The following is a 16,755-nucleotide window of genomic DNA, read 5'->3' on the forward strand; positions in this document are numbered from 1 at the left end:
GCAAGATCCTGTCTCAAAAAACAAAAACATCAGGCCAGGGATTTAGCTCAGTGGTTTCGCCGCCTGCTGCGCAAGTGCAAGGACCTGAGTTCGATCCCCAGTATCAAAAAAAAAAAAAAATCACTGAATATCAATAAAAATGATAAACCCTAATGAAAGTAAATAATAACAAATAGTTCAAAAAAAGAAAACATAACCTTTTTTTTCAGTGTTTGCCATTATGATTATGAATCATCTCCCAGAGTTGTTTCTGGTCACTCTCTTCTGTCGGTTGGAATATAATTTGGTTTTTTCCCCCCACAGGGCGAATTGGCATAACAATAAAAAAATATGTCAGGATGCAAACCTTTTAACCTAGTAATTTTGTTTCTAGGAATCCTTTTCAAAGAAAAACTAAATGGACAAAGCCATATGTATAAGTTGAAAATTACAAACAACCTAAATGTCCATCAAATGTGCAAACAGTTGAATAAATTATGGCCCATAACATAAATAGAATACTTTAGAGCTCAACTGTGCATGGTTTTTGCCTATAATCCCAGCACTCAGGAGGCTGAGGCAGGAGGAGCACAGCAAGTTCAAGGCCAGTCTGGGCTATATAGTGAGTTTAAGGCCAGCCTGACCTGCACAGTGAGACTCTGTCTCAAAACAAAAACAAAAAAGAATACTGTAAAGCTGTTTAAAAAATTATACATGAAAAGATATCCACAATATATATTACATGTAAGATATTCATGGAAGATGATTCCATTCATGGTTTTTAAAAAATGTGAATATAAGGCCAGGCGTAGTGGCACATACTTGTCCCAGCACTCAGGGGGCTGAAGCAGAAGGACTGCCACAAATTGGAGGCCAGCCTGGACTATTTGGTGAGTTCAAGGCCAGCCTGAACTACCTAGTGAGATCTTATCCCAAAAAACAAAATAAAAATGTGAAAATAAGTCTGGCATGATGGTACAGGCCTGTAATCCCAGCACTCAAGAGGCTGAGCCAAGAGGATCACCATGAGTTTGAGGCCACTCTGTCCCAAATAACATGTGAATATATACACCTGTATTTATATAAGGGTTTAAAAAACTTATTGATATGGGCATAGCTCAGTGATACAGCACGTCCTTAGCATGAGTGAGGCCCTAGGTTCTAACCCCAGCATCAAATAGGTATAGCAAAAGATAGATAGATAGATAGATAGATAGATAGATAGATAGATAGATAGGGATAGAGATATGGATAGAGATATAGACATATATAGATACAGATATTTTTATGGAAGAGGTTGTGATCATGCTGGAGGTGGACTTCCTTGTCTCTATATTGTCTGTATGGTCTACACCGTACAACAGTTATAAACTATTAAGATATTTCCACTGAAAGTAAAATATAGAGTGAATAGTTGACTGAAACTTTAGAGAACTATAAATAGAATTCTGCCTTCAATTAGATCTTTCAAAATGAAAGGTGTCTCCAGGCATATTAAAGACAAGATGGCCCATCTGAGGACAGAAAGAAGGGAACAAGAGGTGCGTGGAGGAAGGAGCCACAGGGGGAAGGCAGAAGCTACAGAAGAGCCTAGGTCCCTACCTCTGGCGAGGGCAGCTGTGTGGGCAGCAGCCCATCCAAGGGGGTACTCAGCAGCTGCTCCCCCAGGATCTCGGTCAGGTGTTGTGCCAGAGTCTGTTGCTGCTCCCAGCTGCAGTGGTTCTCCAGGGACAGGATGAGTGGGTAGTCTGATGTCTGATGAGGGAGAAGGTGGGGGGGCTTGTATCCACAGTTCTAAACCCCTTGACCTCCTCCAAACATGTGGCTTCCAGGGCCCCCTGTTAATTCATTTGAGTACCCTGAGGGCTAAATGTCTCCAACCCCGCTACAGGACTCAGTGAGACCGCTGGGGCCTGAACTCCATGGCCTGGTATGCTACTCACATCTAAGATCACTCTTGGGGTCCCAAATTTCATACCTATGCCAAGTCTGACCCAGGTCCTTCTGAGACTTTTGAGTTTTCAGGCTCAGAGTAGGAGGGCCAGGTCATTCCCCTAGTTATTGTATTACACCCTCAGACACCCATCTCCAAATTCCTATTGTCCCTCAGCCCTACTCACCGCTATTTGTATCCTTATCCATCCTCTCCCAGATAGTTAAATGAACTTGTTATAAGTAGTAGTTACTAAGAATTAGTAATTACCTCTATGACTACTGATTAGTAGTAACACACTCAACACTTATTCATGTAACCCTTAATGTTGTCTGATGCTTTAAATCATCTATATATAGCATGCTATTTGCAGCAACTTTTCCTGCACTCCTTTACCCTCCCAGACCTGAGCCAGTCATTTTCCCCCAGACCCTCTTTCCTTACTTAGTGCTGGTCCCAACCTGGGGATACTACCTGGAAGGCATACTCTGCTACTGTGGCCACAACATCTTTGAACAGGATTCGGGAGGTCAGAGTGTGTCCATGGTAAACGACAGGTTCCCCGCTAGGTCCATCCCAAACATCCACCTCCACACAACGGCACCCCCGCTTCAGGGCCCTGTAAGAACGCCAAGAGCCCAGAAGCAGGGGAGGTCAGTGTATGATCTTCCACCTAAGGACCCTCTCTGCACTCTGGTGAGAACAATGCTCACCACCACTTACCCATCCAAACCCCTGCAAGCTGTATCTCCATGGAGACTTCTCTGTCTACTGAGATCTGGTTGCAATTCACACTGATCTCCACCCCTACCCCCCCAACATGCAAGCATCACACATTGCCTTGTGGTACTTTTGGTGTTCTGGTTTCATATCTCTATTCCAAACCTGTGATGTCAAACTCTTGGTAAGTGTATGCCTCCCCTCTCTCTCCTCCTCCCCTCCCAATGGGGATTCAACCCAGGGCCTCACACATGCTAAGGATGCATTCTACCACTGAACTATACTCCCACCCCCTTATTTTCTCAACTAGACTTTCTAACGTGGAAACTTGGAAGTTTCACTTATTTTTGAGTAAAAGCTCCACTAATTTTTTATCCTATAAAGCTACTAGTTCATTTGCTAGCACTTACAAAGATCTCTTGACTATTCAATCTAATTCATGATTAATCACAATAAAAGCAGCTTCCGTGGGGTAGCTACTGACACACAGATTAACTCATTCAGTGTTCACAACTACCCTGAAAGGGAAGGCACTGTTATCCTCATCTCATAGACAGAGAACAAGGCATAAAGAGGTTCATTACTTAGCCCCAAAGTACTATTAAGGGAGCTAGGATTTGACCCCAGGTAGTCGGACTCTAGAACTCATGTTTCTAATCCTCTGTTCTACTGCCTTCCCTTTAACATGCAGTTTATTTATTAAAAATAAATCTGTGAAGGCCTCTGAGTTCTGAGAGTTTCACAGTTTGTGAAAGAGAAGTTCTATTTACCCATAGGGTTTCATTACTATTCTCCCACCAGTCTTCAATGTCTTCTCCAAGTATCTCAGGTATCCAGGCTCAACCCCTAATCCCCCATACAATACTTCGTCAACCCCTGTTGTCCACTGATAGCCTCCCCTCAGTTCCCCACAGTTAGTCCCTCTCATGAGCTGGACCTTTTTTCTACCCCACTGCACCGTATATATCCCTCGACGCTGCTTTGGCCACACAGCTGGTCCCTCACTAGGTAGGTGTTGTGAGAGGAGTTAATGAAGTAGTGACTCAGAGGCTGAGTCATATCCTGGTAGATGGGGAGGCAGGCCGGGTTGAAGATGTCTCCATCCTTTGAGCAGAGGTAGCTGAGGAAACCATCCATGCTCAGCACATGCCGAAGTTTGCCTAGGGTGTGGAGTGGGGAGCACTGGAGTGAGATGCTCCGAGTGTAGGGCACGCAGCACACCCACAGCACACCTTCCATCCACCCCATGCCCTCTGGGGTCCTACCTTTCAGATGGTCCCCATTCTCAGCCTCTAGATCCCAAGTATTTCCCACCAGTGCCTGTCATTTCCACCATTCCTACCCTTGGAGACTATCAAAGGGAACCAATAAACTCATTCTAGTCCAGAGCTGTCCTACAGGACTTCGTACAATGATGGAAATGTTCTATTCTGCCTGTTGAATATGGCAGTCTCTAACCACTTGTGGCTACAAGCACTTGAAATGTGACTGGCATGACTGAGGGACTGCATTTTAAGTGCCACTTGAATTTAAATTTAAATAGTCACATGAACCCCAGAGTTATCATAATAGACAGAACAGTACCCAGTGCAAAGGACTAATCTTATAGATGGGAAACTGAAGTCAGAGAGATTCAAAGTCAGAGAATCATTAGTGATGAGGCCAAGATACCTGTTTTCTTTCTTGGGTCACACAGCTGTGTGACCTATGATTTGAAGATCTCTTCCTACCATCAACACTCCCATGTGGTGTTTCGGGGAGCATTTGTCAGCGTCGCCTTAGAGTACACTCTTGTTAAAGAAAGGGACTGTTACCCCTTCTCTTATGGTTTGGACCTAAAATGGCCCCAGAAGTCTCACATATTCAGCAGTGGAACTTTGAGGTGATTGGGTTATGGAGGTACTGATGAGTTCATAGCTGAATGTGCTGTTAGGAGGGGTCTGGTTGGAAAAGGAGATTCACTGGGAGCATGGCCTAGAGAGGTATATTCTTGTCCCTGGCTCCTCTCTTCTCTCTCTCTCTGCTTCCTGGCTGCCATGGGTTGAGTATCTTTCCTCCACTATGCCCTTCCACCATGCCATTTCTGCCATGGAGCCCATCAACCATGGACCCAACCCATGGCAAACCATGAGCCAAATAAATCTCTTCTCCTTTAAATTGTGGGTGTTGGGTATTTTGTCCTAGTGACAGGACAGTGACTAATACACTTTCTATAGCCCTCAGGCTTCTCAAGGTTGGTTTCATATACTAATGATAACGACTAACAGTAACTAAGCACCTGCTCTATGTTAAGGACACTATATGCAACAGCTCACTTAATAGTCTCACTAACATGGTTTGCTATGAGAAGTTGATAACTTGCCCCAGGTTACATAACTAGTAAGTGGAAGAGCTGGGATTTGAACACAGGCCAGCAGGTATCAGCCATGTTCTAGACCACTGAGCTGTGAAGGCATTCTTCCTTGGAAGATAAAACACCTTAATTCTCACGCCCAGCTTCCTTGTTCCAGGTTTGACAAGACCTGGAAATGGTAGAGAATGGCAGCACTTGGGGCAAGAAATTTCATTCTTGCCAGTGATAACTCAAATTACTCAGGTAAATCCATAGTTGATAGATACTTATCATGTGCATCATTTCCTTTCATCACTAGTTATTTTACAAATGAGGAAATTGAGTCTCAGGTTGAATGACTTGCCCAAGGTTACTCAGTTAATAAGAAACAGAGTGAGGACTTGAAGACAGTTTTTTTTGTTTTGTTTTGTTTTGTTTGGTACCAGGGTTCAAACTTGGGTCCTTCCACTTGCGAGGCAGGCAGTGGAACCACTGAGCTAAATTCCTGGCCCTGTTTTGTTTTGTTTTGAGACAGAGTTGTGCTATGTAGTTCAAGCTGGTCTTGAACTCACTATGTAGTCCAGGCTGGTCTTGAACTTGCAGTGATTCCCTTGCCTCAGCCTCTAGAGAGCTGGGGTTATAGTTGTCTGCCACCACTCCTGGCTAGGACAAGTCTTTTGACTGATAATACACTCTGAACCAAAGTCTACTATCTGATTCTCAAGTGCAAGGGGAGGGATCACCAAGAGAGGTGTAGAATAAATCTTGTCTCAGTCTGTTTTACAGACTAGGTACTTAATTTATTAAAAACAGGTTTCTTACAGTTCTGGAAGTCTGAAGTTCAGGGGCCTGCATCTGGTGAAGATCTTGCTGGGTCATCCCATGGCAGAAGATGGAAGGACAAGAGAATACTTGGGAGAGCAAGAGGGAGGAAGGGGACCAAATGTATCCTTTTAGCAGGAACTCACTCCCTTGATAACTCCCAGAACACTCCCATAAAGCAGAGCCCTCATGACTTAATCAACTCTTAGAGGTCCCACCTCTCAACTCTTTTATGTTGGATCTGGGAGCAATGGCGCATTCCTGTAATCCCAGCACTTGGGAGGTTGAGGCAGGAGGCCAGCCTGGGCTACATAGTGAGTTCAAGGCCAGCCTGAACTACATACATAGTGAGACCCTGTCTCAAAAAAAAAAAAATTGAACTGTCAACACTTTTATGTTGCAGATTAAATTCCCAACACATGCAATCTGGGGAACATATTCAATCCATGACAAATGTAATTGATGTGTACTAGATCCTGCTCTGGAAACAGCAGCTCTTAACTCTGATATTCTTCAATTTAATTTTCTGAAATTATTGCTTTAGAGCCTCCATTCTTCTTTTAACACCCTCACAAAATCAAACCCAAGGCTTTGTGCATACTACGCAAGTGTTCTACCTCTAAGTTTCATTCACAGCCACTAACACTTTCTGTTTGACTCTAAATTCTACAATGGCAGTGCCCTTGTCTGACCTAGGTACTACTGTATCTCTGTGCTCAGAACAGATGACATATTATAGGTAATCAATAAGCATTAGCTGAAGTAGTGAATGAGTGAATGAATGAAATGGAGTAGGAGTTGAGACTTGAAACCTGGATCACTTCCTCAGCTCTCAATCATCCCATGTTATCTTCAATTCCAAGAGAGATATCAGTTAAGAGATGACTTGTATTTGAATTCCAATTCCTTCCTCATTAGTTGTTGCCTTTGGACAAGTCCTTTCTTCTTTCTCAAGCTCAATTTTTCTATTTTATACAACTGAATAAGAGAATCCTTTTGGGAGGGGTTCTTTTGAGACAAGGTCTCACTATGTAACTCAGGCTGGCTTTGAACTCACTATGAAGCCCAAGCTGGCCTAAAATTCACTATGATCAAAAAAAAAAGAAAAAGAAACAAAAATCTGCTATGATTCTTCTGCCTCAGCCTCCCAAATGCTGGGATTACAGATGTGGGCTATCACACCTGGCTAAGAGAATCCATTTTAACAGGACATTGGAAGGATTTGAAGAGAAAAAGCATATAGAGATATTAATGCATGGTAGTATACTTAAAAAGGCCCAATAAAGATTATTGCTGTTCATCTGAGTCATCAGTTACTAAATTCAAGTATTCTTTCCTTAAATTAAAAAAAAAAAGATGTTTGGTTCTATTAAAATTTAAAATATTAATTTGTGAAAATACATTTAAAATTGCTTTCATTATAAAGCAGCGAAGAGTTAAAATTCTAATGTAGGGCCAGGGATTTAGCTCAGTGGTTCCACTGCCTGCTGCGCAAGCACAAGGACCCGAGTTCGATCCCTGGTACCAAAAAAAAAAAATTCTAATGTATAGTCCTATTACAAAAAGAGGGTCCAGCCGGGGACCTAGCTCAGTGGTTTTGCTGCCTGCTGAGCCAGCACAAGGACCCAAGTTAGTTCCCCAGTACCAAAACAAAAACAAACAAACAAAAAAAACCACAAAAAGAGGGTCTGGGGCTGTAGCTTAGTGGTAGAGCCCTACCCCAGTATGTGCAAGACCTTGGATTTTATTCCTGGTACTGTGAGGAAAAAAAAGAAAAAGAAGAGGATTTCCCTGGAGAGGCCCTTAGACCCTTGCCCAATTAAACTCCCTCCAGATGAGAAAACAGCAGCCTGAATATTACATAATTAAGTTTAATGTAATTAAAAGGTTAAACAGTTTTCTCAGGCCGGGAATTTAGCTCAGTGGTTTCACTGCCTGCTGCGCAAGCACAAGGACCCGAGTTCGATCCCCAGTACCAAAAAATAAAAATAAAAAATAAAGTTTTCTATGTTCAAAAGCAGTAAAGTTTTCTTAAGATATTAAAATGCTGTTAGTTAAACATACAAAAAAAGATTATAGGTGTTGACTTACAAGGTTATAGTGAGAACTAAATTAAGCAAATAATGTGAAAGTGTCTTGTAAGTAATTTACTATTAATGTAAATTTGCTCACACTCTGGAGGGAAGAGAAGAATGGAAACAAGTGTACAAAAGAGAGTGGAAGAAAATATGAGGACTGAAAAGACATATTTTTGCTGCACTTGTTAAATGCTAAATAATTGGCCTCATCATCTGCTCTGCCCAGCAGGGAGGAGATTTCTGATTCAGGGGCTCAAGGACTCAAGAACCACTTGAGGAATTGGGAAAAATCCCAGGAAAGGGCAGAGAGCTAACATTTTAAGGGACAGCAAACAGGAACTGTGAAGGAGAACCAGAGGAAAAGGAATCATTTCCACTAGAGAAGAAGACCATGGGTTTTCTGTTTCCACTCAAGATGAAGATGATAGCAGGAAAACATCGCAAAAATAAAGGCTATGAAACAGGAATATAATGAAGAAAGGAGGACTGGTGGGGTCCTCTAGACCCCATTCCTGTTTATGCAGGGAAAGGCTGCTCTCCTTCTGGAGGAGTGGCTAAATGAGATGGTGTGCCGGAGACCAGGACGTAGGTAGATTCAGTGTCCTCCAGGTAGAAGATTGCTTTTCTCTGCTTTTTTTTTTTTTTTTTTTTGGTACTGGGGATCGAACTCGGGTCCTTGCACTTGGAAGGCGGGCGACGGAACCACTGGGGTAAATCCCCGGCCCTAATAATGTTACTTGATAGTTTATTTATTTATTTTTTTGGTACCAGGGATTGAACTCAGGACCTTGTGCTTGCGAAGCAGGCGGCGGAACCACTGAGCTAAATCCCTGGCATGTTTCTCTGCTTTTTAATTATGGCCCCCACCCTGTCCCCTATGTCTGGTATCTTTCCACCCAGTTTTCCTTACCACTGTCTGAAGGCTCATGGCAGTTGATGAGTTCCAGAGCAAGGTCAGGAGCATAATCTTTTTCTTTCTGCTCTTCCTGAAGAAAATCCACAAATTCCAGGAGGGTCAACTTCTGCCCATCGGCTGAAAAGTTCTCAAACAGTTCCTGTACCTCATTACGTTTAGTCAGTGCCTTATAGAACTGTACAAATTCTTCTCCTTCCAGAGTCCCAGACTGGGAGATGTCTGCTGTCTATAAGAGGTTAGGGGAGAGCATACAGATACTTTAATAGGAAATTTTATAACTTTCACTTGCCCTGTAAGGGCGATCCTGTTGGCAGATTCAAACATGCTTCCATAAAACCCCCACAGAACACCTGACATTTCATGTTTATAGATGAAGCCACTTTAGTAAGTTAAAAGCAAAGTTTCTGCTCTATCATTTGCTGCTAAAGAAAATTTTATATCTCATAAAGGCCCCTAAAAGGTCAGAAGATACTTCCTCCTATTTATTCACACTCCAGTGGGGGTTTTGTACTATGCACCTGCAAAATTCTGGCCAGGAACAGAAAGGTCCTAGAGGTCCAACATAACAATATATTGATATTTGTCTTTCATAGATTTACAATTCATCTTTCTAACAAGACTGAATGGCAAGAATCATTTACCACACTTCCTATTTTGCCTCTCATGGTGCTAGAAGACACAGCAGGGATTCAACAAATGAATGTTCCTGTTAGAGGTCAAAGGCCTTCTGGCCTCATGAAAATATGGCCTGTCTTTCCCAGTAGACTCACCTGGAAGAGACTGAAGGCATATTCTTGGTCCATCTCCACATTCATTAGGTGCAGCAGCCGCTGAACTTCTTCAAAACTCATCCGACCATCCTGGTTTTTGTCTCCACGCTGGAACCAGTCACTCAGCCATCCAGCTTTGAGTCAAGGCAAAAGCACTGTGTGTGTGTGTGTGTGTGTGTGTGTGTGTGTGTGTGTGTGTGTGTGTGTATGTTTCATCCATTCATCTCTCTTCCTTCCTAGTCTAGTTTTTCTCCCATGTCAATCCATTCTCCACAGAGCTTCTAGAATAATCTCTCCCAAGCACCAATCTATCTTGTCACTGCATGGCCCAGGCACATGCTGGGACCTTCCTGTTGTTTGCAGAAAGACACCCAATTCCCTTAACATAGAAGTTAAAATCTTCTTCACCTCTGTAATCTGGTGCAACCCATAATTCTTGTTTCTAATGTCCTTGCTTTCTGATGTCCCACTCTCTTCTTCTGTTCAGTCTCCTATCTCTGGACTTTACTCTTACTCTCTTCATATTCAAATACTATTTGTTCTTCTTCTTCTTTTTTTTTTGGTACCGGGGATCGAACTCGGGACCTCGCACTTACGCGGCAGGTGCTGGAACCACTGAGCTAAATCCCTGGCCCTAAATATGTGGAGACTGAACAACACCCTTCTGTTTTTTGCTTTTTTGGTGTGGGGGATCAACACTGGACCTTGTGCTTTTGAGGCAGGTGCTGGAACCACTGAGCTAAATCCCCGGCCCTGTTATACTATTTGTTCTTAAGGCCAGCTCACATGCTATTTCTTCCCTAAAGCCTTCTCAGAACACTTTATGAATTACATTTCTTCCTTTGAATGCATACAAATAATCTAAGTATCATAACATTCCTTTGGTACTTAAATCACACCATTCCATCCTGTCCACTGACCAAGACAATATCTGTATCTCATTAATCTCTGTACCCTAAAACTTGGCATATTGCTTGGTATATCCTTTGTTGGTGACAAATGAATGAATGAATGGGCACACAATCCAGGAATCCTGAAGTACTATGCCACAGGGCCCTCTAAGGAGTTGGTTCCTGTCCCTGTGGCAGTTAATACCACCAGGATCTTCTGTTCAGCTCTCAGGAGCAGCTGTGTGTTTGCTCCTGTGCCTCTCCCTCTACCTCTCTCAATCCTGGGAGACCTGATTCATGCCCAAACTCTGCCTGGCTATACGTTTGCTCCCTCTAGCATCCATTTCTTCCTCAGAACCCTTAGTCACACATCAGCCTGAGGTGCCTTGCCTACAGCTTCTGGACCTCTGGGTCTCCCTATCCCTGCACCCTTTCCCATCTTCCCTAGTGCTGCAGCATCTGGCTCCTTAAGTTACCCAGTCCCCACCCTGGCTCCATCTTGTTGATACTGGTCCAGCCGCTCCTGTTGGTCCATGCTTGTAACAAGATCAACCAACAGCTGGAGTCCTTGCATCCAGGTTTGGGCCTCCTCAACACTGTTGGCCACCAGGTCCAGGTTGGAGCGACGGCCATGAAAGACAACAGTGAAACCCTGCTCCAGTGGGAAATCCTCTGCCAGACCACGCAGCAACTCAGAATCATGGCCCTTCCGCACTGTCTCCACATCAGAGATTGAGACTTCAGAGAAGAAGCAGGTAGGAATATTAAAGAAGGGAATCCAACAAACTGCAGAGGTTAAGAGGCAAGGGCCAGCACCCCCTTCTCTATGAAGATATAGAGATGGAGCCCTAAGCTCTACAGGCTGAGTCCTAAAAGCATTAGTGCATGGAAATACAGATTCCTGGGGTTCAGAAGTTCAGTCATTGCTGTTTTCCTAAGCAGCATGGCAGGGGCCTATGCTAGAAGTGCTAAGACGTGGCTTCCGGCCACCAGCTGGCAATGCAACAACAGACCAAAAGGACTTAATCCTCCAGTGTCTTAGATAATGGATGGTCCCTTTCCAGGGCTAGTCTCAATGGTGGTCACAAAAGAGCTGGTAGGGATAACAAATTGAAACACGTTTGAATGGTAGAAGCAATTATACCAAAGCAGTATATGCCTAAATTCAGGTTTGAGGGTTTCCCCTTTCCAGACATTTAGGAGGGAGCCAGAGAAATTCTATCCCGTACCTTAGCTGCGGACAGGTTGAATTGTGACCTTTGAGTATGTGTCTAAAGCAGACTCTCTAAGATGTATTCTGAGATCAGATTTTTGTTTTTATTTTGTTGTTTTGTTTTTTTTTAAGACAGGGTCTCACTAAGTAGTCAAGGGTGGCCTTGAACTCATGGTAATCCTTCTGCCTCAGCCTCTTGAAGGCTGGAATTACAGACATTTGCCACCACACACACCTAGCTATTAGATTTTTAGAGGAATCATAGTTTGGCCAGCAGAATCTACATTGTTCTGACATATTTTTATTTTTAAAATTTATTTTTATTTTTATTGTTTTTTGGTACTAGGGATCAAACTCAGGACCTTGGGCTTGCGAGGCAGGTGGCAGAACCACTGAGCTAAATCCCCAGCCCACTGATATATTTTTAAATATAAAAATATAATGGCTAACATTGATTAATCAGATCCTGTTTTAGGTACCTTACACATTATTTCATTGAATCTCTGTAATCTACTAGGCAGGTACTGTTTGTTCTGATCCTAGAGCTAGAAAGTGACAGAGCCAGGGCTTTAATCTAGGCAGATTTATGTCTGAGACCATGGTATCTTTTGCTTTCTTTTTTGTTTGTTTGTGTGGTCTTGGTCATATGATAACAATAACAACAACAACAACAGCAACAACAACAACAACAACAACAACAAGAAAATATAACCAATGAACCAAGAGTTGTGGTGAATGCTTGTAATCCCAGCACTCTGGGAGCCAGAAGAGGATCACAAGTTTGAGCCCAGCCTAGGTGATTTAGTGAGATCCTATCTCCCAAAAAAATTTTTTTTTTTTTAAAAAGAGTTGGCTGTTGAGCATGTTGGCACATGCCTATAATCCCAACACTCAGGAGACTGAGGCAGGAGGGTCACTGTGAGTTGGATTCCAGCTTGAACTACATAGCAAGACCCTGTCTCAAAAAACAAAAAACAAACAAATGAACAAAAACAGAGGTGAGGATGTATGTAGCTCAGTATACGGTATGAAGGCCCTGGGTCACTCTCCAGTAATACAAACACACACACACACACACACACACACACATATACATAATACATACATACATTTTTTTTCTATGACTTGGGCCTTACTATGTGCCAGTGCTCAGCTAAGTCCTTTATATGGAAAAATTAATCTTCACAATAGCCTTACAAAGGCAAGTACTGGTTATGATCTGTATAGGCTCAGACACAGCCAAGAGTGGGACAGCACAAGGGCATGAGATCAGTGGGACCCTGGTCCCTCCCCTTCTCTCAGGCTGCCAGGCTCCACAGGGACCTCTCCACCCGAATGCCCCCCCCCAGCTATCCAGGTCACTCACAGCTGGGCTTCTCCCTGCCCCCGGCCTGCCGCGCATGCCAGACTGTCATGCCGTCATTCTGAAGTCTGAAGTATCTTAGCTTCTTCCAGCTTTTGGACCTCACCTTGCGCATCAGTATGCCTTCTTGCATCATCAGCAGGTCCTGATCAGTGGTCAGCCCTGCACCAGGAGAAGCAGGGAGTAGGGGCTAGCAAGTAGGGTAGAGGGCCCAGAAGGAGCTGTGGAATACAAGTCCAGCCTCCTTCCCTTCCCTGGGCTGCCCTTAACCCTTCTTCCTCTGCAAGGGTACTCACGGTCTTGTAACAGGGACGCCATCATCCACTGCTCCACTAGCTGGTGCCAGAGACACCTAAAAGAACAAAGAGGAGCAAAGGGCTTGTGTGAATCTTAGAGATCTAGGGAGCAAGAGAAGAGGTCAGTGTTTTCTTAGTCTACATAGTCTGTAGTGATTTTTACTAATTTGAGTTTGTGACTCTGAGGTTTAGAGAGGATAAGATACTTGCCTCAAATGACATAAGGATTAGAATTTAAACCCAGATATGTCTGATCCCAGAGCCTCTGCTGTTTCCCATGGCTAACCAGAGAGGGCTAAACCAGGGCATCTGCCAAATTCCCTCTTTCTACCCCAAACCCTACAACCCACTAGGTAACCTCTCTCCACACCAAGTTCACTCCTCATCTCTTAATTGGGAACCACCATTTTGCTGACCAGCCCCTTTCAGAACCTGGAATCTCTCCACACCTTAGCTTTCTCTTCTCCAGGTGGAATCATCCCAGCTTCCCTCTTCTGGGACCCTTGTCCATGCACTCATGCTCCTGAAGGGATAGGGAAGCCTGACTGTTTGAGTCTCTTCTACAACACTGAATTATATTCTTCTATTTACATGATAAATCATATTTTATATTCTTTTTCTTCTCTTCCTCCTCCTTTTTTTTTTTTTTTGTGCCAGGGATCGAACTCAGGACCTTGTGCTTGCAAGACAGGCAGTGGGATCACTGAGCTAAATCGCCGGCTCTCCTCCTTTTTTTGCGGTGCTAAGAATAAAACCCATTCAATCCCGGGCACCAAAAAAAAAAAAAAAGAATAAAACCCAGGGGGGCCAGGGATTTAGCTCAGTGGTACTGCAGCCCTGGAAAGCGCAAGGTCCTGAGTTTGATCCTGGGTACCAAAAAGAAAAAAAAATAATGTAGCTCAGAGCTCGGCGTGGTGGTGCACACCTGTAATCCCAGCACATGGAAGGTTGAGGCAGTAGGATCACCAAGAGTTCAAGGCCAGCCTGGGCTACATAATGAGTTCAGGGACAGCCTGAACTACAAAGAGAGACCCTGCCTCAAAAAACCAAAAAAAAAAAAAAAAAAAGTTACATAAATCAGAACTGCATTTGCACATTTGCCTACTGAAAAAGGGTACTTCCTTTAAAATACATACTGTCCAATTTAGGACCTGGCTAAGCTGTCCTAGCCTCTAACAACAAACTTTCCTTAAAAAGAGATAGAAGATTTAATATGTGTTCACTTTGATTTTAGTTTTTCCTAGTTAGTGGACCTTTTGACATTGTGCTGAAACTAACAAACCTCATGAGACATAAAACTATACTTTTGCATATGCAAAGGACCTACACTTGAATAGAAATATGCTATGGTTAATTAAAAAGTTTAAAATTTGATAGTAGAGAACATCTTTAACAGTTTTGAAAATCTGGAAAGCAGTCATTCAGTTAGTGTTCCATGAACACATCATATAGTTGACTCCTATATTTTAAAATACAAAAGTGTGTAAGTCTGGAAATGTGATGTGGCTTGTCTGAGGTCACAGATAGGGCATATTAGAGTCCCATCTCTCTAAAGATGGTATAAAGTCATTCAGGAGTGACTAAATCCTCAGGCAGAATGTGGGAGTTACTGAAAAAAACAGCTTCCCTGACTCCAGCACCTAGAGAAAGTTTCTAAAGGGATAGCAGAGTGAGAGGGGAAGGTTGGGAAGCAGTCTCTTGGGAGAAAAACAACCTGTGACAGCTCCAGGGAGAAAAGATTTTGATGTCTGAGGCTGAATATGTGTGCCTGCGTTAAGACCAGAAGAAATCATTGGATGGACGAAGGGACAAAAAGTGCTTCCTGAGAGACAGAACAGCAGTTCCTTTTTTCGGTGGGGACACAGAGTTTAGAATACGAGGCTTACAGAAGCTATACAAAGAATGAATTAGAAAGTAACATGGCTCAGATTCCTTGAGTCTTCAGACTGTTACTGGAGCAAGGTTGGACTGGGACTAATGTCTAATCTCTCAAGCCAACAGTTTGCCTTTGGTCCTCTCTAAACTGCAGCTCCCACCTCTGGGGCACAGGGATCCCAGGGTGGGCCTCAGGCCTGGGAGAAGAAAGAATTACTTTCCCTTCTACCCATGTCCAGGGGTCTCAATGATGTTCTGAAACACAGGAAACTTGAGAACAGAGCCCAAGTGGACATCCTTATTTTGGAGACTACTACCTCTTCGTTTGTTTGGCTTTTTTTGAGACAGGGTCTCACTATATAATTCAGGCTGGTCTTGAACTCACTATGTAGCCCAAACTGGCCTGAAACTTGCAATAATCAATCCTCCTGCCTCAGCTTTCCAAATGCTGGGATTACAGGCATGGGCACCGCACCTGACAAAGATTACCACCTCAAACACCACATGCGGGGGCCAGGGATTTAGCTCAGTGGTTTCGCTGCTTGCCTCACAAGTGCGAGGACCCGAGTTCAATCCTCAGTACCAAAAAAACCCAAAACAACCCACCTTTAAAAAATTATTTTTCCCTCCTTTGTCAGACTCTTCCATCCCAGAGCTTGGTCTTTCAAAAATCTAATCCTGATTGAATTCCTGAATCACTATTTTAAGCCTGTATCCAGGTAACATGTGGCCACAAGAGTGCCAGCTTCAGTCAACACAGGGAGATACATAATGACAAAGCTGGACTTCATTTTATAAAGAAGGGGATCGAGGACTAGAAAGACTGGCTGACCTGCCAGAGTCACTTATTGAGTGGCAGAATTGGAACTGGAACCCAGATCTCTATACAATCATCTAGGAGATCTAACAGAGTGTGCCAAGACTCTGCCTTAGAAACAGCCTTCTCTAGGAAACAGGTTAAAGCAAGGCTAGGAATCCATCAGGAACACTGACATTTTGTTTCTCTTCATCATTTCTGTTTCTCCTCTCCCTACCAAAGAGCTTTCTTTCTTCCCATATTCTTTCCTTTCCCCATGCCATTTTGATTCCATCTTTTTCCTTCCTTTCCAGCTCATTTCTTCTTCCCAGTCCTTTCTGTTTTCCTCTTTGCTTACTTAGATCCTCCTTTTTATTCTCCTCTTTGCATCCCTTCTCTCATCACCTCTTCCATTCACTTCCCTCCTTTGTCTTCACTAATTCCCAATATCTCTCATTCCCATCCTCTTGGAGGATTTTTGAGACTGTGGACACTCAGTAGCGTGTCCCTCTGCTCAGCCTCTTTTCCCTGTATCCTAGGAGACTGACTAAACAAAGTGCCCAGAGAATGAGAGCTAGAATCCAAGTATATTCTAGGTCTTGGTGTTTCTTCTGCTGTCTGAAAGGAGGGATAGTCACAGCTGATGCAAGTACAGTGGGAAGAGAAGGAACAAAGCATTTGGGAGTGGGGCCATTGGTAAGGGCCCTGAGGATGAAAACTGAGAATAAGAGAGTTTGGGTCTTAAATATTCATACATGGAGATCTTCAGGAT

The 16,755-nt window shown here is 43.4% G+C and overlaps 1 protein-coding gene across 9 annotated transcripts in view; it reads right to left on the reverse strand.

Annotated features, from left to right (window-relative positions):
- Window positions 1–16,755, reverse strand: part of Plcd4 (phospholipase C delta 4) — a 30,606-nt gene that overhangs the window by 5,814 nt on the left and 8,037 nt on the right. For 4 of the 9 annotated variants that reach the window (XM_021244277.2, XM_087206055.1, XM_013065466.3 and 1 more), the window contains 8 exons: window positions 13,313–13,368; window positions 13,020–13,178; window positions 10,950–11,178; window positions 9,551–9,680; window positions 8,775–9,006; window positions 3,570–3,792; window positions 2,387–2,531; window positions 1,582–1,734 (listed from right to left, as the gene is read on the reverse strand). In XM_021244277.2, the coding sequence (XP_021099936.1) occupies window positions 1,582–1,734; window positions 2,387–2,531; window positions 3,570–3,792; window positions 8,775–9,006; window positions 9,551–9,680; window positions 10,950–11,178; window positions 13,020–13,178; window positions 13,313–13,337 (1,296 nt within the window). In that variant the 5' untranslated portion in view covers window positions 13,338–13,368. Of the gene's footprint in view, window positions 1–1,581; window positions 1,735–2,386; window positions 2,532–3,569; window positions 3,793–8,774; window positions 9,007–9,550; window positions 9,685–10,949; window positions 11,179–13,019; window positions 13,179–13,312; window positions 13,369–13,761; window position 16,755 lie in introns of those variants that run through there. The other 5 variants (XM_013065469.3, XM_004864584.4, XM_013065467.3 and 2 more) reach the window with 4 other exon arrangements.

Source organism: Heterocephalus glaber, unplaced genomic scaffold, assembly GCF_053883595.1.
Source record: "Heterocephalus glaber isolate CG9 unplaced genomic scaffold, H.glaber_assembly_v1.0 deba00000621, whole genome shotgun sequence".
NCBI classification, from domain to species: domain Eukaryota; kingdom Metazoa; phylum Chordata; class Mammalia; order Rodentia; family Bathyergidae; genus Heterocephalus; species Heterocephalus glaber.